Source organism: Nycticebus coucang, chromosome 2 (genome assembly GCF_027406575.1).
Source record: "Nycticebus coucang isolate mNycCou1 chromosome 2, mNycCou1.pri, whole genome shotgun sequence".
Classification (NCBI taxonomy): Eukaryota; Metazoa; Chordata; class Mammalia; order Primates; family Lorisidae; genus Nycticebus; species Nycticebus coucang.
The window spans coordinates 5,652,374-5,676,012 of record NC_069781.1 but is presented as its reverse complement, the minus strand read 5'-3'; the positions used below and the strand labels follow the sequence as shown (position 1 = coordinate 5,676,012).

Below are 23,639 nucleotides of genomic sequence, written 5' to 3'. Positions count from 1 at the left end.
AAGGAAGAGTCACCAGAGACAAGTTTTAGAATCACCACTGACATGATACTGTTCTCCAAGTCCCTTGCTGTAAGTGCAGAATAGAAATGATGCCAGTCACCATTTACTGAGTATTCATTTCAGTAGAGGGCAATTAAATAAACGGAACGCTAACAGCATGACGCAAAGTAGGTAAAATCTTTGCTCCTTCTTATAATCTAAATTCAGATTGTGCTTCATTTGCACCCTGAGTCTGGCAATTTCAGCAGCACAGTCTGAGTACTGCTTAGCTTTCTAAGTTCTCTATCTCCCCAATTCACTGTGAGTCCGTGGTGAGCAGGTATGACTATAAACCTGTCTATCTTGAAAACTCCCAAGAAGAACAGCATCTGCTAAGGGCACGTAAACGCCTCTGTGGGTGCGCACTGCCCAGCACCGCTCCTGCTGCTGACCCGCACTGCCCAGCACCGCTCCTGCTGCTGATCTGCAGTGTGGAACCCTTCCGGAGCTGCTGCGCCCACAGATTATCCACTTCACACGCTTGCTCCAAAGACATTTGGTTTTCTCAAGAAGAAAAAGGAAACCTCCCCTCAGTGAACGATTTGCTCTCAACGGGGAGACCAAGGAGAGGAAAAGCAGCTTCCCACATAGACAAGGCTTGTGTGGAATGCAGAAATACCGGGTTACTTGTTCAAACACCAATCTTATTACATCATGGGCCCCACTTCTTATACAACACAGTTATGTGCTAAGCCACATTTGTCACCTTTTTTGAAGAACATTCTGCAGTGAATTCTAGTACTAATAAACTTTTGAATTTTAAAAAGATTCATGAGGGGAGGGGAAAGCTCCTGATGCAGGGAGGGGAGCTGTGGCCCAGGGCTGGGGAGGGACCAGGACAGTCTGGGTGGGCACTGTGGGCCGGGTGCTCATTAACACTCTGGGTACAAACACAAATGAAGGCTGTCAACTCTGATTAGCATCCTCTGACACTCTGCAGAGCCATATGGAGAGTGTGCATCAACAGGAATCAGGGGTTCACCTGGGTGAACTTTCCTTGAAACAGCTCAGCCGTGGAAGTAGTGTGCCTTCTCTCAGCAGCAGCAGTCAGTGTGTGCTGCTGTGCACAAGCAGCTTCCTGAGGGCTACGTGCTCGTTTCCTGGAAGAACAGTGTCATCAGGTTGTGCCGAACTAACTCGAATTTTCCTCATGGTTCTAGGAAAAGCAAAGTGCTGAACCCTGGGCTATTGATGAGCTGCTTGACTTGGAAAAAAAATCTATTTCCACAAAAGACATGTTTAATGAGGCAACTGGGGTCTAAGGTGATAAATTAGAAATTCAACTAAGGGCATCAGGCTTAGAGGAAAAAGCAGAAGCTTGTTGAAAAATGCAAGCAGAGAGAATGAAATGCTTTTTTGTAAGGTGTCCATCTTCACACTGACAAATCTATGTTTGTTGATCATTTCAGCTATGATTGCTAGTTTTTAAGGTCATTCATTGGGGACTCTCCTGCATTTGTTTTAGGATACAGAAAATAAAGGAAAAAACAAGACCCCAGAGTGCTTACCTTGCCATCCTCTGTGTAGACGTTTTCATTATACCCTTTTACTATTGTTCGATCAATGAATAGGCTCCGCATGACGACAATGACTTTCAAAACCTTTCCCAAGGTCACCTGTCAAAACAAGTGCATGCAAACATGAAAGCTTACACTTAAACATGGGTGTCGCACAACACTGGGCAGGATTATAAGAAGGAACTATCACCTCCCCATCCTGTTTCTGAGAGGTGCACAGAGGCTGTTTGAGGGAAGGCACAGTGTGTGCCCTGTACTTTGGAGAACACTTAAATGTATCACAGCTCCGACTCATCTAACTACCCTGAGTATGTCTGTACTGTTGGCTTATAAAGCTTTGGTTAGGTTTCACATGCTTACTCTTTGCTGTACCCATCTAAGATCACCTTCTAAGATCCCATAAATCTGGCACTCTGGGATTTAGTGAGCACATTAGTTTCCACACAATGTCCCGGCCCCATGTGCACCCATGGAGTATGCAGAAAACGCAAAACACAGAGTACATCAAGTAAAGGCAGGCACCAAATGCCCCTGGCTTGGACAATCTATTTATAATAGCTGATAAAATAAATAAAATCTGAAGGTAAAAGTAGCTAAATTTTATCTCCTAAAAAGAAACATGATCTTGAAAACACATTTAAATGCTGTTCATCTCTTTGGATCAAAAAACAAACAAACAAACAAATAAAAAGTGCAATTTCATATATGCCAGGGAAAAAGGAACCTGCTAAGCTTGCTAGAATAGGCTCAGCACCAAGAACCGAAATGGCTACCTAGGTGTGGTGGCTCACACCTGCAATCCCAGCACTCTTTTTTTTTTTTTTTTGCAGATTTTGGCTGAGGCCGGCGCCCTACTCCTTTCAGCCACAGGTGCCACCCCAATCCCAGCACTCTTGAGAAGCCAAGGTGGGAGGATTGCCTGAGCTTAGGCGTTCAACACCAGTCTAAGCAAGAGTAAGACCCTGTCTCTATTAAAAATAGAAAAATTAGCTGGGTGTTGTGGTGGGTGCCTGTAGTCCCAGCTACCTGGGAGGCTGAGGCAGAAGGATCGCCTAAGCTCAGGAGTTTGAGGTTATTGTGAGCTATGATGCCATGACACTCCAGCCTGGGCAACAGAGCAACACCCTATCTCACACACACACACACACAAAAGGAACAGAAATGGTACCTTACTTTCTTTTTAGGGGTGCTATGGGTTGGATATGACCCGTGTTGAAATGTGACCCCCAGGGTGGTGGTGTTAGGTGGGAGGGCCTGGTGTCTGAGTCATGCAGGCGGGTCTCTCAGGAATGGCTTGGTGCCCTTCAGCTTGTGAGTTCTTGGTCCGGCAAGACAGGGTTAGTTCTTGATGGAATTGAACCAGCTCCCTAGTCAGAGTGTTGTTCTAAGACCAGGCCATCCCTTGGGTTTTCCTCCTTCCCACGTGTCCACTTCCCTCTTGACTGTGTATTCATGTAGAACTGTGGGCTAAAGTTTTCATGTAACTGAAAATCACCATGTAAGGATGCCAGTAAACCAGAAAAGTAGCATCAGCAACTGTCTTTAGCCAATGTGCAGCCTCTTGGGAGGGAGGGAAGGAAGGAAGAAGGAAGAATAGTCAAGTTATAGTTTTTTAATTATAAACACTGAAATCAGCTTCTCACACGCCTCCTCCAAAAGGGCTACTACCATTTTCAATTGCACATTTTTTTTTTTTGTAGAGACAGAGTCTCACTGTACCGCCCTCGGGTAGAGTGCCGTGGTGTCACACGGCTCACAGCAACCTCTAACTCTTGGGCTTACACGATTCTCTTGCTTCAGCCTCCCGAGCAGCTGGGACTACAGGCGCTCACCACAACGCCCGGCTATTTTTCTGTTGCAGTTTGGCCGGGGCTGGGTTTGAACCCGCCACCCTCGGTATATGGGGCCGGCGCCCTGCTCACTGAGCCACAGGCGCGGCCCTCAATTGCACATTTTTAACTGTCTTTGCTAATAAGCATAGATAACTAGGCAATTCTTTCTTTTTTTTTGAGACAGAGTCTCACTTTGTCACCCTTGGTAGTGTGCCGTGGCGTCACAGCTCACAGCAACCTCAAACTCCTGGGCTTAAGAGATTCTCTTGCCTCAGCCTACCAAGTAGTTGGGACTACAGGCTGCCACCACAGCGCCCAGCTATTTCTTGGTTGCAGTTGTCATTGTTGTTTGGCAGGCCCAGTCTGGATTCGAATCTGCCAGCTCTGGTGTATGTGGCTGGCCCTCTAGCCGCTGAGCTACAGGTGCTGAGCCTAGGCATTGTTTCAAAAACACCAAAATGTAGCTGACTTTAATTAACTGACGGATGGCTTTAGTAATGTCTTAAGTTTCTTCCTTTCTTTCTTTTCTTTTTTTTTTGTGGTTTTTAACCAGGGCTGGGTTTGAACCCACCACCTCTGGTATATGGAACTGGCGCCCTACCCCTTTGAGCCACAGGCGCCGCCCAATGTCTTAATTTTCTTAAGATGGATTTTCAGACGAGATTGGGCATGTTCAGGGTAGTATGGCTGTAGACAAGGTGAATTTCAGAAACACACACTGTAGACATCAGAAATTTTATATGTAAAAGTTAATTTTGATATTTTAAAATTACTACTAAGAAAGTTAAAAAAATGTTTATTATGGAAATATCTAAAATTAGAGAAAAAAGAAGATAATTGTTTAGTCTTCCCATACAAAGATAATCACAACATGTGGGGTACTTTTTAAAAAATCTTTTATATTACCAAAGATTTACAGCTTTTGAATTTCTAATAATTGAAGGTATGGTATGGATACATAAAATTTCAAATCAAATTTCTACTTTAAAACAATGGTTCTCAACCTTCCTAATGCTGCGACCCTTTAATACAGTTCCTCATGTTGTGGTGACCCCAACCATAAAATTATTTTTGTTAGCCGGGTGTTGTGGTGGGCGCCTGTGGTCCCAGCTACTTGGGAGGCTGAGGCAAGAGAATCGCCTAAGCCCAGGAGGTGGAGATTGCTGTGAGCTGTGATGCCACAGCACTCTACTGAGGGCAACAAAGTGAGACTCTGTCTCTAAAAAAAAAAAAAAAAAAGAGGGCGGCGCCTGTGGCTCAAAGGGGTAGGGCGCCAGCCTCATATAAAAAAATTATTTTTGTTGCTACTTCATAACTGTAATTTTGCTACTGTTATGAATCGTAATGTAAATATCTGATATGCAGGATGTATTTAGGCGACCCTTGTAAAAGGGTTGTTTGACCCCCAAAGGGGTCGCAACCCACAGGTTGAGAACCGCTGACTTAAAATGACAAACATCATTCTATATGCTATGTAGTCTTACAAAATACATTCTATATGCTATGTAGTCTTACAAAATAGTATTAGATATGGCATGGTATTCCGCAGAGAGGACATGCTATCGTTTCTTTAATCATGTCCTACTGTTGAACATTTAAGTTGCTTCCAGGATTCCCCTAATATAAATATGGTTGCAATGTGTACTTTGTTTGCAAAGCTTTCACTACATTTGGGGTTATTTCCTTGTGACAGATTTGCAGAACTGTAATCAAAGTGGCAACAGTACCAATATCTGAAGGCTTCTGACACAACCCACCAGTTGCTACCACAGGGTCTGCTCTTGTCAGCAGTGCCAGTTACCAAGTCAAACAAATTATAATAAGATCCAGTAATCCTTCCCCACAACTGCCAATTTTTAAAACCTTTACAAAAGTAAACTAACTAGTATAAAGACCCCCAGTGGCCCATCCCACCGTCAATGATGACCAACTCTTGGCCCATCTGGTGTCACCCCTACCTCCACTTCCTTCTTCCTTCCTTGTGTTATTCTGAAACAAATAACTGCTATGAGAGATCACAGTACGTACCTCTAAAAGCAAAAAAGCCTAGTTCTAACACTAGCCTACATTTAAAACAACAATAACTCTACAACATCAAATATCCAGTTCAATCAGTACTCACATTTCCAAAAGCCTCACAAATACCACTTTATGAAAAGTTTGCTTATGTCAAGATCCAAATATGGGCCACATAATCTGATTGACACATCCCACAGGTCTCTCCCAAACTAAAGGTATCTCCCTCTGAAACCCCCTCCCCTATCTTACTTGTTGTAGAAAGTAGTTTATTTGCCATAGTTACCCACAGTCTGGGTTTTGCTGCCAGCATCCCCATGGTACACTTTAACAGATTTGTCCTTACTCTGTATTTCCTACAAATTGGTAATGAGATGAGATCCAGGTTTTTGATTTTTTGGCAAGACCACTCCTGGGGCTAGTTTATGGGCAGTATTGTGAAGCTCTGGTTTACTTTCTGTATATTTCAAACCCACAAAGTTCCAGGAAGCTCATGTAAGTTGAGCAGGCATAGATACATGGCTTTTTGAATTTTGAACATGGTCCTAATACACGTAATTTTGAATAACATTCTGAGGCTTTGAAATCAGGTGTCTGCTCTGCTACTGGAAAACTTGGCCCAGCTACCAACCTTCTCTGACACCACTGTCGTCTCATCTGAATGGAGACAATAATCCCTGCCTCAAGTGACAGTAAGGAGCCAAAGGGACAATGCATTAATAAGGGGGCTAGCACGGGGCCCGACAAGGGCTAAGTTCTCAGTGGCAGCCATTGTTATTTGGCCCAAACTCTTATTTAGACTTTGTTGAGGTGAAATTCTTTGAAGCCAGTTAACATGAAAGCTGGAGCCCAAAAGGCATGGCCTTCAGGAGGCTGGTGAACTTGCCATTTATGTTAATCTTCCCTTTTGCTGTCACTTTCTGAGCTACAGCAAGCTGCTGAGAGTGGACAGTTGTGCCGGGTCCTGAAGGATGAACAAAACCATGGGGTCAGCTGAGTGACTGCTGAGTGCAAAAGAGCCAGGCAGTTTAAGGATGACAGGAAGGTGCACATAGCTGATTTTAGCCAGAGCCTGCTGAGCCCAGTGATGAAGGTCAAGAATGAGGGTCAAGTGTTGGTACTCTAGTACTGGGATTCATTCCTGACCATGTCACTTCCAGGCTGTGTGACCCAGAGCAAGTCAGAAAATTGCCTGCCTACTCAGTTCCAAAATGTGGAGGGGACTACTAAAGAAATTCAAGGGGATGATGAGTGTAAGAGTTGGGGCCAGCAGTGTGGCGTGTGACAAGGCTCAATCCCTGTTAGTGCTCCTTTCTCTTCATAGTTGGGTGTAGGAGAGAGGCGAACACTGAGCCCCTTGACTTTGGCATCCAGACGGAGCATAAGACACGTTTCTTCTAGCCCTAATGCCACTCTACAATGACTCTGATTCTCCAGTATGTGGATGCACCAGGTTGTAGTGCACTGATAGACTGATAGGGCAATGCATCACACACAGGCCAGTGGGCATCCTTCTACAAACTAGCCAATGCTGGTCACGGTCAGAAGCAAAATGCCCACTGACAGGGGCTACAGGTCGGCTCTTGGCAACTGCTATGGGATACCACAAATAAAAGCTAATGCCATCTGGTAATGAAGTAGGTTTGCTGTTGCCAAGGTAACACTTTTCTATACAAAGCACATTTCCAAAGAGCTCACTCATTACTTATTGTAAAGAGTCAGAGGAGGCACTTTGCTTCCTGAGCAGGAACCAAGGCTCACTTGAAAAGGAGCCAAGTTGGCCTCCTATGCTGGACACCACCCTTTCAGAAGTGCACTTAGAAACGCCAGGCCCTTGTCAGGGTCTGCAGCATTTGGGGCAGCTGGGGCTGAAACTGGAGGTCTTCTCTGTCTGGTCTTCCAGGAGTCGCCTGCCTAGCTGGATTCCACTAAAAGAATTTCTAGTCCACTGTGGCAAGGCAAGTTAAAAGACAGGAAGAGGAAAGTGGAAGAAAGTCAAGGATAGAAATAGAAAGAAACAGAAAAAATATTTAGTTCAGCTCTGCCACCAACTGAAGCCTAATAGAAACAAGTCTGTTGGCTGAAACATCTGTCATCTCTACTGGTTGAGCCTGTGAGCTCAGAAGGTGAGAGGCTGATCATCTAAACCCCTATTCCTCCAGAAATTGTGCAGGGGGAAAAGCACTTTGAGATTAAGCAGTATCTATGTCTAGGACTCAGGGGAGGTGGGGTGACCAAAAGCTGATCTGCACAAGGAACTCCGGACCAGATGGCACCCTGACCCGGCAGAAAGCTTGTGTGTGGGAGGTGAAGGGGGGTAGCACAGAATTTGTCACTTCAGACAAATGACTGCTTGTCTGAGCCTGCTTTGGGGATGGGGTATGTAATATATATATTACAAAAAAGCAGCCCACTATTCCTAGAAAGCCATCCAATAGTATTAGGTACCCTTGAGTGGTCTGCTGTCAATTGGATGATGTTTTTCCCAGTGTAGAAAGAAGGAGTGGGGAAGGGGCAGGCAGACACACCTAGAGGCGGCTTAGGAACTGTTTCCTTCAGTGTGGTACTGAGAAGCGCACTCTGTACTAATTCCAAAGAAAGCAGGACGAGCTGAATGACCCAGTAAGCATTTCTTTGTGAGCGAGGTGTGCTGCGTGCAATACTGGGCAGGACATTGGTCCAGAGAACCATACAACTGTAGAGCTAGACAGGACTCGAAAAATAATTTCCTTCCACTCTCCCACTTTCAAACAGGCAAACAAATGCCTAGAGGGTTAAGAAGCATCAAATAGGGCCCCCACCTTCCAGGAGGTGATAAAACCAGCATGTGCCTGAAATAACTGGAGGGACCCTACCTACGCGTTACCCCACCTGAGCGCCCAGTGCAGTTGAGGGATTTCAAGGAAGGAGATGCTGCATCACCAGACTGCCCGGCACGACCAGAAAATGCTCAGTCAATTCACCTCACATTTTGAAAGGGCAGAGTTGGTTGTACAGATAAGCAGCCGCCAAATGGTGTTCTGTGGGACTACCCTCAAGAGGTGTTCCTGAAGGTGGTCTGAAAAAAATGTCCAGCACCACCCAGGCTTGTCACTGACTCTCAGGGGCCCTGCTCTCCAAACAACGTGGACTCAGCCTTTTGCTCTGTAACAAGGACAGATGCAAGCACATGGCTGGAGCCTTTCCCTCCCTCTGTCTGGGAATCCTGGGATGCAGCCCAGGCTGGCGTCTTATTTCTATTCTTAATAGAAGGAAGCTGAAGTTTTGAAAGATCTGACTTTTCTGTGCAGGTCCAGAAGCTGTTCTTGCTGCTTCCTCATCTCATGCCTGACCCATGACCCCACAGCTGTATCTATAAATCACAAGCAATGGTGACAAAGGAACCTTGAGTCATCAAATCTTTCAGCCATCCAGCAATCCTCTGTGGGACTCTGCTAAGTGGCTAGAAATCTTGTTTCATAAGACTCATAGCTTCCTCTCAAAAATAACTTTGTGTGTGTGTGTTTTTTTTGCAGTTTTTGGCTGGGGCTGGGTTTGAACCTGCCACCTCCGGCAAATGGAGCCTGCGCCCTACTCCTTTGAGCCACAGGCGCGGCCCTTTTTGCTTTGTTTTGAGACAGAGTCTCATGCTGTTGCCCAGGCCCGAGGGCTGTGGCCATCAGTCTAGCTTGCAGCAACCTCAAACTCGTGGCCTCAAGTGATCCTCTTGCCTCAGCTGTCCAGAGTGCTAGGATCACAGGCGGAAGCCACCATGCCCAGCCACAAATAACTTTATAAACATATTTCTCACCCAATCTCTAAGATGCTAATAAAGTGCTTGCTTCATCTAATTTTAGCATTAAAAAAAGTCAACCCTCTGCATCCTGCACAGCTGTTAGGGATGTATAGCCCTGACAGATTTGTGCTGGGTGGAACTGTTCTCTTAACGGCAGGCTCAAGAAGCAGCTGCAGCAAGGGGACGAAGGAAACTAGTTATTGCTCCTTTCTAGGAAAACTGCAAAATTGGATAGAGCCAAGAGAAAACTGAGACAGACCAATTCTGAGAGGCTGAAACTCTGGCAGAGCTGGGGCCGAGAAGATAAACTGTCATGTCTGGGAAGAGGAGGCCAACGAGGATAGGAACCAGATCACAAAAGAAAAGCTGGGGCTGTGTGACTTGGAAACCAAGACCATCAAAGATAAAACTGCTGCTCTTCCACGCTGAAGGCCACTCATTTTGCTGAGTGGGATGGACCTGGTGTAAGGAAGGAGAAGTGAGACTGAAGAGTGACTCCTACGTACGGACTCCACTCCAGACACAAAGTTGCCACAGCCCTAGGAGGTGAATTATATTCTTCCTTTTGACAAAAGACCCAGGAAAAATGAGGCAAGTAAGCTGACTTTAGGGTCTGTTAACCAACATGTCAGAAACCACTTGACAGCTAGGTGGTAGCACGGGAGTTACGGCTATGGACTCTGGGAAAAAAACAGGCCTGAGTTTAGATCTTGGCTCTGCCCCTTCCTAGCTGTGTGACCTTGGGCATATAACCTCCTCCTGACACCAGAGTTTTCTTGCTCGTCAACCCAGGAGGGAATGACGCCATCCTGTGAAGTGCTAAGTCAGCAATGTGACTGAAACACGGCAAGGGCTCTGTCAGTGGTCACGCTGGCCTATCCATGCCTGTCCCCTGGTCATGGCAGCACAGGGCAAGAGTCAGGGCTCTGGAGCCTTAGCCCCAGGTTCAGATTTGCCTTGTGTCACGAACTGAGCAGTGTGGCCCTGGTAAAAGCCATGTATGTGAGCTGTGGCTGTTTCATGTCCAAACTGGAACCCACTAGGGCAGCAGTTATCAACTTGTGGGTTGAGAAGGTTGAGAATCACTGTTCTAGAGGGACTGGTCAGCTAGTGATGTTGAGTGCCCAGGAGAGTCACTACTGGCACTCAGTGGGCACTCACTGAATGGCAGCAATTATTAGCACTATTGTCATTATTTTTAAAAATTATTAAATACCCTGCCTAATAGGACAATGCTTCTTTTCAGAGAGATGTGGTCTCACTATGTTGGTAGGGTGGTCTTGAACTCTTGGCTTCAAGTAATCCCCCCCCCCGCCCCCCAGCCTCCTGAGTTGTTGGGATTACAGACGTGAGCCACTGCTTGTGGGTCAGGGTTTATTTTTTTTATGAGGTGGTTTATTCCACTGACGAGTGAATGAAAATCATTTGCTAATGAGCTCTTGACGTTAACATTTAGGGCACTTCTGACTTTCTTTAACTCATTCCTCTTTTCTAAATTCAAACTGCCCTGGTTGGACGGGAATTTCATCACACAGGACTAATCCATTTGACAAGTGTCATTGAAAGGTTTCATAGCTAGGAATGGTTGTGAAATACTTTTCCATTTTATATTGCAAATATAAAATTCTTTGCAGCCTTTCCATGTCATCTTTGTCTCTCCCTCAACAACAACAAAAGCTCACACACAAAGTAGAGAAACAATTCAGAAGGGAGAACTGTGCTTCCTCACCTTGGTTTCATGCTACCGTTTTCCTTGAAGTGTTCTGAAAAATCCCTCTAAATTGTCAAAATAAAATTAGTTCATTTGATTTATAAAACATATATTCAAATATATAAAATGGAGCTGTTTCAGGGAAAGAGAATACAGAACTAATGCCAATGCTTGTACAAAAATAGGCCTATGATTCCAAAAAGATCTTATGTGAACAGAGTAGGATATGGGTTAACTGACGAAATGGAAATCCACTGTTTTCTTGAACATACTGAAAATGTCAAAGTCAAGTTTCTCCTAACAGATCTGGGGAGGAACCCTTGACAACACACATCCTGTACCTGCACCCTGTACTGAGCAAAACAGTAAGGCAGCGGCCCGCCTCACACTGTGGGCCTGTCCCACTAAAACCACCTGCAACCCAGGAAAGCAGCTGGACCAGAGATCAGGTACCTGATCCAAGGGTCCCACACAATGGTCTGGTAGAGCAGGCTCTGCCGCCACTGGTTGGGCCAGTCAAACTGCCTCCTTCCAGAATATGGACTGGAGAACATGGAAAGATTAGGGAAAAACTGTGCATTAACGTGAGAAGGAAGCCGTCTAGAAGAGGCAAGAAGGGATGGAGGGAAAGAGAAAGAGAGAGACAGACAGGTGCACACCAGCACCCGAAGCTACCTGCGATGGCGAGGCTAACCCTTCCAGGTCCTTCTTTCCTTCCATTTATCCAATAAAGATTTGTTAAACATGTATTATGTGCAGGCTAGACAATAGGCACTCTGAGAGAGAAAGGAACTAGACAGTCATAGAACTAACAGCCTAGGGGAGGAGATGAGCAACAACCAAGTACATAATAAAGAGACAAAAATCACGGGGAGTTGTGAAGGAAATGAACAAAAGGGGCCAGCTTAAAGACAGATTATTCAGGTAATACCTGTGAGTGAAAAAATGACATTTAGATCATGTGATTATATTCTTTCATTCATTCACTTAATACTTACTAGGTACCCACCACGTGCCAAGTGCTGTCCTAAGGGCTGGAAACGGAGCAGTGAATGAAACAATGGTGCTCTTGTGCTTCTGCGTTCTTGGAGGGGAGGGAATTATAGGCAGACAATAAACAAACACAAAGTATTTGGTCCATATGAGGCTGCGGAACCTGGACAGGGGATTGGTTCAAGTTTGGCTGAAACCTACTGGGTGTACCAAGGTTGTTCATGCCAAGTGCCGGGGCAGAGCCTCCTGGGTGAGGCAGAGGCATGTGCCAAGGCCACACATCCTAGGTATGGGAGGAGGCCGGCTGGGAGGCAACAGAGGCCTGCCTTGGGCACAGGCAGGCCAGGCTGACCATGGAGAGAGGTAAGCAGCTCAGGGTGAAATGGAAGCCACAGCAGGGCTTTTAGCAGAAAAATGACATGTTTCTCTTCCCACACTCCCCGCCCTTTGTGGAGGGATCAAGAGAAGAAATGGGGAAACCACAAGAGGGGATGATGGCAGCATCAACCAGGGAAGAAGTAGTAGAGGAAGTGAGGAGCCAGTGGACTAGAACTGCCATGATTTGCTGATGGGCTAGATGAGAGAGGTAAGGAAAAAAAGGAAACGAAGGTTAGTTTCTGGCTTGAGTACCAGGTAAATGTTTTTGGTATTTATTTAGATGAGATAAGGAAGAAGGAAGGAAATCAGGGAAGGAAATAATCTCTTCTTTTTTATTAAGTTTAATATACTTCTGAAATATCTAGGTGAAGAGATAGATGCTAGAAAGCCCTTTGGAGACTGGCACTCACACCTGAGCCTGAGCACCAAGCTGCTGGGAGTTCAATTTTACGAATGTGCATAATAGGCACTCTTTTAGTGGCCTGTGTCAGGTGACTGTCAGGTCAGACGAAGGCTCGCTCCAAACTCAACACGTGAGCACCATTCACCTGGGCTCTGAGGTGCTCAGGGATGCTCCTCCCCAAAAGAGATGGGCCCATGGATGACTTCCACAGGACCTTCCCCTGATGAGGCAGATTCAAGTCCAGGAGAAGGTAGTCCCCACACTGATCTGCCACTTACAACTTTGATTAGAATGATAACATGGTGCCCTCTGTGGCAAACTTGGTTTGATTAATTCTTCACTTCTTCTGGGGATACTCTGGTTAGGCAGCACCGGGCTTTTTAATATTTTGTCTGGAGGATGTATGCCAACTTGACTTTCATGTAGAAAATTTTAATTCAAATCAATACATGGACAAGGTCACTTTAAAATCCAATTAAAATGAATGGAAAAATATGTCCCACAGTTCTGTGAGCTGAAAATGGAAGAGTTGCAAGTTAACAACAAAAGAGACATCCACGCAACCCTGTCTGGGCTTTCTGTGTTTGCTAGTACAGCTGTGTCCTCATGTTCCACGAGTGAGAACACAGAAAAACTTTCCTTTTTATTTGCTTCTATTTAGGGCAGCTTAAAATTAAACTGTAGTTTGTTTGAAGAAAAACATAAAATGTACTGAAAACTGCGAATTGCTATAACCTGATTTTAAATAAATTAAACCTTGGACTTCTACTCACCCAGGAATCCCCAGAGAAATCTCAGGCTTTAATATGGTTTGAATAGTACAATTTGCATTTAAATAGAAAGCATTTACAAAAGTGTTGTGATGACAACCATAACAGAAGGGGAAACTGAGGTGCTGGCATTTAAGAATCTTGTCTGTTCCTCTAAGCAACACTCTAATACTTCTCCTTAGACTTTACCACCTCTACCTATACTTTACTCCTGATGAATGAGAAAATTTTAGTTTACACCAAGAATTAGAGAATCATGCAACAAAGGATGGAAATATATTGTTATTACTGGGTTCTTCTGTATCTTTCTTTTTTCCTTCTGTTTCACCACTATACTACTTAGACTCTTGGCTTTTCTACCCTTGAACCAGATTAGAAGAGAATATAAATAATTAAGCACCCACCTAAAAAAGACAAAATTGCTTTGTAACTTCACGGAACTACTGCAAATTATGTGAAATTGGAATGTGATATCAGGGGTGCCAGTGAAAACATCATAAAGCTATTTCTCAATTTATTTACATGGATATTTTTTGAAAAGGCTGCTGAAGGGCCAGAGCTGAGTTGTACAAGAAAAGCCCCACACTTTGCCTGGCTCTTTCAGTATCCCAGGGAATACTCACTGATTGGAAGTGCAGGTGTCTTAAGGTCAGGGCTGGCTGTGCGCATGTGCTCGCTCACCTTTAGACAGCACCGCAGCAGCCAAAGGACAAGCTGCTGCCTTGCATAACGTCTGCTCTGTCCTCTCTCCCAGACTGGTTTAGAGGATCATTCTGCATTCTCCTCCATTTGAAAATACAAACCAGCAGATTTCCCATCTCCCTCCTCCCCCAACCTCCAGTTACCTCTTCTGGTGCTAGTATTAATGCTCTTCACACACTCATTATTCTTTAATGATGCCTGTTTGTAAATAGCAAGATGGGATGCAATTAAACCATGAGAGGCTAAATAAACACACATACTAATTAGGATCTTTACAAGAGTTTTTTTTCATGTATAGACTGGAATTTACCTTTCATTAATCTAAGTTAATTGCAATAGTGCACCAATAAGAGTCAACACAAATTAAGTGCTCTAAATGATTTCCCCATATTAAGGGTGAGCAAGGGATCCTTCCTCTGGGTAACAAGCCACAGCCTGCAGGAGAGGACTACATGAGAAAAGAGTGCCCTAAGCACTAGGAGAAGGGTGCTGCCAGTAGAACAGGCACTGCACCGTTATCAGAGTGTGGGGGCTTCAGACGCCTGAAGTTAATGAGGTCAGGGTCACAGGCTCAAATTACAGTTTCACTCCTTTTGTGAGTCAACCAGCTTTGCTGGGTTCCATGGTCACAGACATCACCCCTTACATGTGTCAGCTTTCTGTCACCGGTTCCAAGAGAGAGGGGAATAACGGTTTCTATGAATCGGTTCAAATCCATTCCCACTCCTAGAATAATAATGTCCAGTAACATTTGCTTCATGGCAAGGCAACGTATTTCTGTAAGAAAAAGACACCTGTTATTGCAGAAAACAAAAAAGTTCTTATGCTTTTAACTTTTGATTCTAGAAAGTGTGAAAGATTATATAAATTTGGCATCTAACTTGAAGCAGAATATGATGGCATACCAAAATTAGATCTAATCTTTTAACAAAGCCCTCAAGGCACCCAACAATTTATTCATTCAACAAATGCTGACTGAGCCCCTCCTAAGTGGCAGGTGCACAGGGTCAGGAAAATGTCACTCACTCCAGAATACTTTCCATTTCTGACATATTTTACTTGCCCTTCCCTAATCACCGCTGCTGTCTATCATCTTCCTCTTTATGTCACACAGGGACATGTGTGGCCATGCAGAGGCACCTACCTCCTTCCTGCCCCCAAACTTAGCCAGTAGCAGCCATGGCTGGAACTGGCCACTCTGAGGAACCAAAACTCTGTATCGCATTTCCCTCTAGGAAGAGTCATAGTGTATGCATGCATAGCAAAGGCTCTGAAAAGGACTGCAATTAAGGAACTTACATAAACTGCAATTAAGGAACTTAAACTCACTCATGTTTAACTGGTGAGTTCCCACTACTACAAATACCAGTAGTTCCCTAAACTACTGTGCATATGAACTTCCTTAAGAATTAGTGTTCCAAGAAAACCACTTTGGGATACTTGTTACATTAGTATCAGAAAAGAATTAACTCAGCTGTACAACCAGTCACCAGCAGCTTGGGTCTTGTTTTTCTTGGTTTGAGACATGCTCTGCAGTTAGAAGCAGATAGCAGCACTGCTCCCCGGTTCCCTTCCCCAGAGTCTGGAACCCACTGAACCTGACTGAGTTCACTGTGGACAGATCAGCAGAGGCTCCAAGGGCAGAAAAGGGCTCCCTGATAGACTATGGATAAAAATCTATCAACTCTAAGACATTTAATTATTTCTAGCTCAAGAACTTTTAAAGATTTACTTTTAAATTCATTTCTATAGTTACATTGTAAGTCTCCGAAAACCTAGTCTTACAAACAGCATAACCCACGACTCTCACTTAATCACTCTGCTAGATCATGTATAAAAACAAAACAAAACTAAAAAAAAAAAAATCATTCCATGTTAGCAAGCAGATGTCTAGCCCATTTGCAATTAATACGACCCACTTCCATACAATCAGACTGCTTAAAATTCCTGGAACAAGATGTAAAAGTTAAGATGCAAATGTTCTGATTTTAATGAGAATGAATGGAAACTATAAAATCCTCTTTCCCTTTGAGGGTAGGTACAATCTACATGTAAGTTCCACTGCACACTAAATTTATCAACAAAACAATCATTTGATAAAGCCTGTGTGGAGGAGGAAAATAGAACCAGGAACGTCAGAAGTATTTTCAGAAAGCACTGCCTACCAAAATTAAGTCTTACCAAAACCATTAGTTTTTAAAAAAGCTTTCAAAAAACCTCAACTATTTCAATACATTTTCCCTAGTCACCTACATGCACTAGGAGCTTCTTGTATTTGTCTGAATACATGTGACCTTTTCAGGGAGAGCAGCAGGGGGTGGAAGAAAAGGGCTCTGGCATTTTGAGGTCCTACCTCCAGCCCCAGCCCCACCACTCATGTGACCTGAACAGGTTGCTGAACCTTCCAAGTCGCAGTGTTCTCATCTGTAAATGGTATTTTCTATTGAGGGACTGGTATGAAAATCAAATAAATATATTTATATCGAAGAGCCAAGTACAGTTCTGAGCACGTAGTAGGCCTATGAAATGGGTAATAGTTATCAAAATAATATTCATGGTGGCAAGTGCACACTCTTCCAGGATCAAAAGGCAAATCTCACCATTCCCTTTATTTCTCCCTGCTTGGAAGGCTCTTTGTTCAGCTTACTAAAATCTCACCCCTTCCTTGCTGGTCCAGTTGTGAAGTATCTACAGGAGCCTGTATTGTGCAGGCCACAGTGGGTTTCTCAAGATGTAGACCCCAGCCCAACCCCCTCTGAAACAGACATCTAAGCCCACCTCCCCTCTTTGCGGTGAAATTGACATCTTAACAGGCACTCAGGGCAGTCATGATTCTTTGATCCACTGGCGTGGTACCTAACTTGGGGCAACACTAAGTCTTTATTGAAGTAACCAACCAAAAACAAGGATCTGAATTCCTGTTGTACTTGTCTGTACCACTTGTCTTCATTTATTCATTCAAAAACTCCTAATGGAGCCACATCTATGGTGCATCTTGGAATGGGTACAGGCGATTGCACTAATGTACACAGCTATGATTTAACAATAAAAAAAAATAAAAATACAACATGTAATCCATCTAACATAAAAAAGCAAACAAACAAAAAAAAACTCCTAACGGAGTATCTCCTTTGTGCCAGACACAGTTCTAAGACTTGGAAATAAGACAGGGAACAAAAAAGAATGTGATAAAATTATATTTCTCTAGGTGATTTACTCAAGGACGAGGGCAGATGGGTAGGTAATAGGCAATGGCTCTCTTTTTATCTTTTGTGACTGGCACAAGGCCTGTGGAAACCAAGCACTCAAAAAGTATTTGATGACGATGAACAAAGTCAAGACAGTAAAGCTTCAAAGCCTCAATAACATCCTCAAGATGGAGGGATGTAGAGCGCCGAGCTCGGAGAACAGAGCTGGGTTAGTGCTGCTGGTGGTGGCGCAGTCTTTGTAGTCGTTATGAGTTTGGCTGGTGGCTGGGCCCCCCGGAAGACCACTGGGAATCGGCTTTCTGGGCTCCTGGACACAGGAGGAAGGAAGATGAGTTCTACCAGACGACTTATGGGGGTTTCACAGAGGAATCGGGAGATGACGAGTATCAAGGGGACCAGTCAGACACAGGAGATGAGGTAGACTCTGACCTTGACATTGACGAAGGGGATGAACCAACCAGCGATGGAGAAGCAGAAGAGCCAAGAAGGAAGTGCCGGGTGGTCACCAAAGCCTATGAGGAGACTCTCAAGAGCTTGAGACCTTGAAAGGTCAGTACCGTTGCTGGCAGCTCACACACGACCCGAGAAGAGAAGGCACCGCGACCTCTAGAGCTGCAGGCCGCTGGCTCTGACAGTCGGGAGGTTATGCGGCAACCTGCAGCTAGCTGAGCACACTCGTCAGACATTCCTTCGGGTACAAGAGAGGCAAGGCCAGTCACCGAGGCGTAAAGGGCCCCACTGTGAGCGGCCACTGACCCAGGGGGAGCTGCTCAGGGAGGCCAAGATTACAGAAGAGCTCAACTTACGTTCACTGGAGACATATGAGCGGCTGGAGGCTGACAAAAATAAGCAGGCTCATAAGAAGCAGAAATGCCCAGGGCCCACAATCACCTCTCATTCAGTGGCAGTGCCACTTGTTGGGGAGCCAGGCCCCAAAGAAGAGACTGTTGATGTGGAAGGACTTGATCCTGCTCCCACAGCTTCTGCATTGACTCTCCACGCTGGGACTGGACCCATCGTCGTGCCCCATCCCCGCTGCTCACGTACTTTCATCACTTTCAGTGATAATGCAACATTTGAGGAAGGGTTCCCGCAAGGGCATCCCCCAAAGGTCCCTGTTCGGGGGTCTGCCCAGTGACTCATCGTCCAGCCCTACACTGGGACCCCATTACAGACATACCCTATGCCACTGCTCGAACCTTCAAGATCATCCACAAGGCTACAAGAAGTATGTTACTGCCCACGGACTGCCGCCCACTGCCTTAGCCCTTGGCCCTGGCTCACTACCTCCCGAGCCCCTTCCTGGCTCTGGGCCCTGAAAACTGTCATCAAATGAAGAGATGTCTAGTCTTTGCAAACCTCTTTTTGGCCCTGACTCAGGGCTCTTGACTTGCCCCCCTTCTCTCCCTGTTTCTTAGCTTGTCATCTCTGCTCTTTACCCAAGCATTTTCTTCATTTCCTTCTTCACTTTTCCCTCTAGTTCCTACTGGTTTTGTTGTGTTTTTTAAATCTAATAAAATAGAAAAAAAAAATCCTCCAGATGTGGTGGTGGTAGTTCAGAAAAGTCAGAAATGGGGGCTGTGCAGTCTAGCAGAAAGCTCATGCACTTGGGAGTCCGACTGGCTGAGCTAAAATCTTAGCTATGCTATTTATCTGCTGGGGGCTTGGGTAAGTTATCTTGCCTCTGTGTAGTACCTACCTCATAGGGCTGGTGACATTACCCTGCAAACAGCACATTCATTCACTTGATGAATACTCTAGGTATCCAGAATGTGCCAGGCACTGTTTTAGGTACTTGGGCTATAGAAGTGACCAAAACAAGTCTCCACATTCAAAGAGCTCACATTCCACGGGGTAAAGATTGACAATAAACTGAGACAGAAACAACATGGGGAAAGGAGGGCCTTAGAGATTACAGTAAGGATGTCTCAGTGCCGTGGGAGGCCAGTGGTGTCTTCTGGCACAAGAGCGAGGCCTCAGAAGCAGTGCTCCAGCTACAGTGTAGAAGACAATCATGGAGGCAGAGGGGCCAGCTTGGAGGATGCTGGAATAATGCAGAGGAGAAAGGACGAGAGCCTGAACTGGGGTGTGGGGTGGAGCTAAGGAGAGGTGAATGGGTGCTGGACATATTCCTAAGGAAGAACCCACAGAATTCACCAGTGGATCTATTTTGAAGTGTGAGAGAAGAAAGAAGCAAGAGCAACTCCAAAACTTGTGGTCTGGGCACCAGGAAGACTGCTCACACAGCAAGTATGGAAATCAAGTGGCGGCATCAACAGGCAGATGGACCTGTGGCTGAGGCCTGGACTAAGGATGTAATTAAACTTGGGTGCCATTGGCAAATAAAACATATTTAAAACCATGGGATGTATGAGATCATCTAGAGAGTAAGAATAGACAGAGAAGGGACCAGAACAAAAACCGAGCTTCTGGACATGTCAACGCTTTGGGGGATGAAGGGGAATCTATAAAGGAAACTGAGAAGGAATGACCAGTTCAGGAAAGGAAATCCCAAATAAAGCATGGCTAATATTGTGATAGTTAAAAAAAAAAAATTATGACAGTTAACTTTGAGGCAAAATCGACGATAGCCCCTACTCCAAAATTCTGCTTGGCAAGCCTCATACATCTCAGTAATTGAAAGAACCAGTGGAAGATGGATGCGTATAAAATAAGCACCGTCAACAATGAGTCACCTTAAAAGCAGACGTAAGAACTGTCACCAAGTAATCTCAGCTAAAAATATAACTCAAGAATGGGAGGGAAGACAAGCACTTTTACCCTAGTTTGATTAGAAGCCCCACATTATTTACAAAGGATTTTTGAACAGCATAATTGAATTTTCTTGTACTCACAATGTTTAGGATCAACAGTTGTCCTGGTAATTACGTGCATGAACGAGACATACAGAGCTGCCTGAGCTTCACAAGAATCTAGTAGAAACCATTCAAACCCGTCTCTGCTGCCCTCCCCACTGGCAATGCTCCCGAGCTCACCAGTGGCTGGCACAGCTGCTATTTGAATTAACCAGGCCATCTCTACGATGACCCCACAAGGAAGGACTGTGACCAGCTCCGTTTTAAAGGAGGAGATGATGGCACGGAGCTTGACTACTCAAGGTCACAAGGCTAGAAATGACCAAGCAAGGATTTGAACCCAAGCTATCTGGCTCCAGAGCCAGCATTCTTATAATTTGCTTATGATTTGAATTATGGTGATGAAAATAACAACTATTCCTATAACTACATATAGAACAATTAGTTAATTTTAATTAAAATTAGATAAAATGTATATAATGATACCAAAGACTACGTTAGTGTAAACACACATTTATCTTTTAATTCAACTGCAAACAGAAAGGGATTGTGCACATTACTTTCATTAAAATCAAGCAACTATTTCATCTCAATGCATAGATACAATGAACAGATTAACTGGAGGGAAAAATCAACTGTCCAGATTGGGATTAAGGAATAAAGTAAAAAAAAAAAAAAAAACACACACAAGATAAACTGCTTTTAAAAATCAGTTGAAGATCTAATATACCTCTGGAAGGTTTCAATTATTTACATGCTTGGTCTCTATAGTGTAGATCTGGGCTAATGAGATTCAATTGCTGTGTATAAATTTGAATCAGGACAACTTGATTGTCTAAAGAAAACACCATCTTGGGCTCCTGTATTAATAACTCTTCAAAACAAAGATTATGGGTCAGAAAAAGTAATATCATTTTTGCTGCATATTACTGATTGCAGTGGGTGTTGAGAGAAATGGCTCCATTTGGTAAAATACAAACTCCAAGAGAAGTTGCAAGGGATCCAGACAGTCTATTGATCAATACTGTTGTTCTTCTAGTAACAAGACCAATAGCAATAATTTACATTGTCTCTTTGTCCTATAGAAATTGTGAAGTCCCAAGAGAACCCTTCTTTGGAAGTTCCCGGGACTATGCAACGCTGAGCACTGAGGTGAAACACACAGATGTTAACAGGTGGTGGCCTCTTAGGATCTCAGTAAAGGCTTGTGCACAGCAGTGCATGATCTCGCAGGTACTGTCAAATGGCATTTCAATCCAAAGTAATCCATTTAAGATCCCCTTTTACACAGTACACCCCTTTAAGACAGGCACCAAGAGGCTTTAGGAGCATAAAGGAAGTGGGGCTACCTCAGACTAGGGGAGTCAGGGTGAGCATCCAAAAGACGTCACCAGAGTCAGGTCCACGCCCAGAGAGCGCACAAAGAGGGATGGGAGCAGGGGGAGAGGTGCCACAGGCAGAGAGAACAGCAGCACAAAACACACAGGGGTGTGCTGGCTCGGCACCCGTAGCACAGTGGTTAGGGTGCCGGCCACACACACCAAAGGTTGCGGGTTCGCACCCGGCCCGGGCCAGCTGAACAATGACAACCACAACAAAAAATAGCTGGGCACTGTGGTGGGTGCCGTAGTCCCAGCTACTTGGGAGGCTGAGGCAAGAGAATCGCTCAAGTCTAAGAGTTGGAGGTTTCTGTAAGCTGTGACGCCATGGCACTCTGCTGAGGGTGACATAGTGAGACTCTGTCTCAAAAACAAACAAACAAAGAAAAACCAAAGCACACAGGCTATGGGTATGGAGTGTGTGGGGAATCTTGTGGTTCCTAAGGAGCTTCTGCAAATGAAGAGGGATTTTTGCTTGTCACCCTGAGCAAGGAGAGCCATTCAGCAGGTTGGATGGCAAATCTTTTGCAATATACTGGCTAGTTCCATCCAGTGAGGAACTGAGCCATCCAAAAGACAATACTGAGGATATCCAGGCAGGGGAGGAGAGAAGGAGGAGATGAGGCTGGAAAGGTAAACTGAGGCCAGGTTATAAAGACCATGTAAGTACTCTAAGAAAGTGGCTTTATCTGCAAGCAACAAGGAGCCAACAGAGTATAGACTGGCATCCTTAGAAGACCACTCTAGTGTGGAAGGTGGAGTGGAGTTTGAGTGGCCACGGTCCAGGAGACCAGCAAGAAGGCTGTGGTGAGAATTCAGAGGACAGGAGACAAGAGCAGGGAAGAAGGGGCAGGGGGACGGACATCTTTCACATAGTATTTTATCAATAACATCAGAATGAAGATAAGTATTAGAAAAGAAAAATGTCAAATAGCCGGCAGGGTGACAAGTAGTCCTACCTGAAAACTCATCCAACATTACCACTGAATAAAACTGAATTAGACCACCTTAAAAAAAACAAAGTTAAGGGAGTGGTGGTACTGTGTATTCATTCAACCCATTTTTCCGAATTTTCAGTACAGAGTTTCACCCTGCCTCAAAAAGGCAAGTGCCACCTGTTTCTGCTAGACATGAGCTTCATACAATGTATTCAAAATACTTACAAAGCAAAATCAATAAAATTCGGAGTTGGGATTGTCTCCTTCAACATTTAAATTCACTACTGTAAATGTAGCCATTGAAATACACCTGTTAGGGTTGGTGGAATATGTTTTGCAACATTTTTGGACAAATGTAATTGAAATGTATGGAAGAAAATTAGAATTCTGAATTATGGGCTAAGTTATCATTAGAAATAATAACAATCTAATGATTATTGGCATATTAGCATTTTTGGAAGGGGGGATAATCTAGGGAGTCTAATTAGGCAGTCACTAATGTAGACTAAATAAAATATATTAAGCATTTTGATTTTTTTTTTTAAAGACAGAGTTTCACTCTGTTGCCCTGGGTAGAGTGCTGTGGCATCATCATAGCTCACAGCAACCTCAAATTCTTGGGCTCAAGAGATCCTCCTGTCTCAGCCTCCTAAATAGCTGGGACTAGAAGTACCCACCACAATGCCCAGTTAGTTTTTCTATTTTTAGTAGAGACGAGGTCTTACTCTTGCTCAGGCTGGTCTTGAATCCCTAAGCTCAAGCAATCCACCCACCTCGCCATCCCAGAATGCTAGGATCACAGGAGTGAGCCACCATACGAGCTGAGGATTTTAATTTTAATACATTTCCTTTCTTAAAATATACATATGTTTTTCTATTTTTATTTTTTTGAGACAGAGTCTCAAGCTGTTGCCCTGGGTAGAGTACCATGGCATCACAACTCATAGCAACCTCAAACTCCTGGGCTGAAGCGATTCTCTTGCCTCAGCCTCCCAAGTAGCTGGGACTACAGGTGCCCACCACAACGCCCGGCTGTCTTTGTTGTTTTTGTTGCAGTTGTCATTGTTGTTTTAGCTGGCCTGGGCCAGGTTTGAACCCGCCAGCCTTGGTGTATGTGGCCGGTATCCTACCCACTGAGCTACATGTGTCACCAAAATGTGT

At 44.5% G+C, this 23,639-nt stretch overlaps 1 protein-coding gene and 1 pseudogene across 4 annotated transcripts in view; one reads left to right on the top strand and one right to left on the bottom strand.

Annotated features, from left to right (window-relative positions):
* The window catches only part of MED27 (mediator complex subunit 27), a 225,568-nt gene that overhangs the window by 30,015 nt on the left and 171,914 nt on the right, over window positions 1–23,639 (bottom strand). For 3 of the 4 annotated variants that reach the window (XR_008373858.1, XM_053559137.1, XM_053559138.1), the window contains exon 5: window positions 1,548–1,655. Coding sequence is in view for 3 of the 4 variants with exons in the window: in XM_053559137.1 (XP_053415112.1) it covers window positions 1,548–1,655 (108 nt within the window). In the remaining variant the exon portion in view is untranslated. Of the gene's footprint in view, window positions 1–1,547; window positions 1,656–13,305; window positions 14,914–23,639 lie in introns of those variants that run through there. The other variant, XM_053559142.1, reaches the window with a different exon arrangement.
* Window positions 17,593–18,902, top strand: LOC128563702 (vacuolar protein sorting-associated protein 72 homolog; annotated as a pseudogene).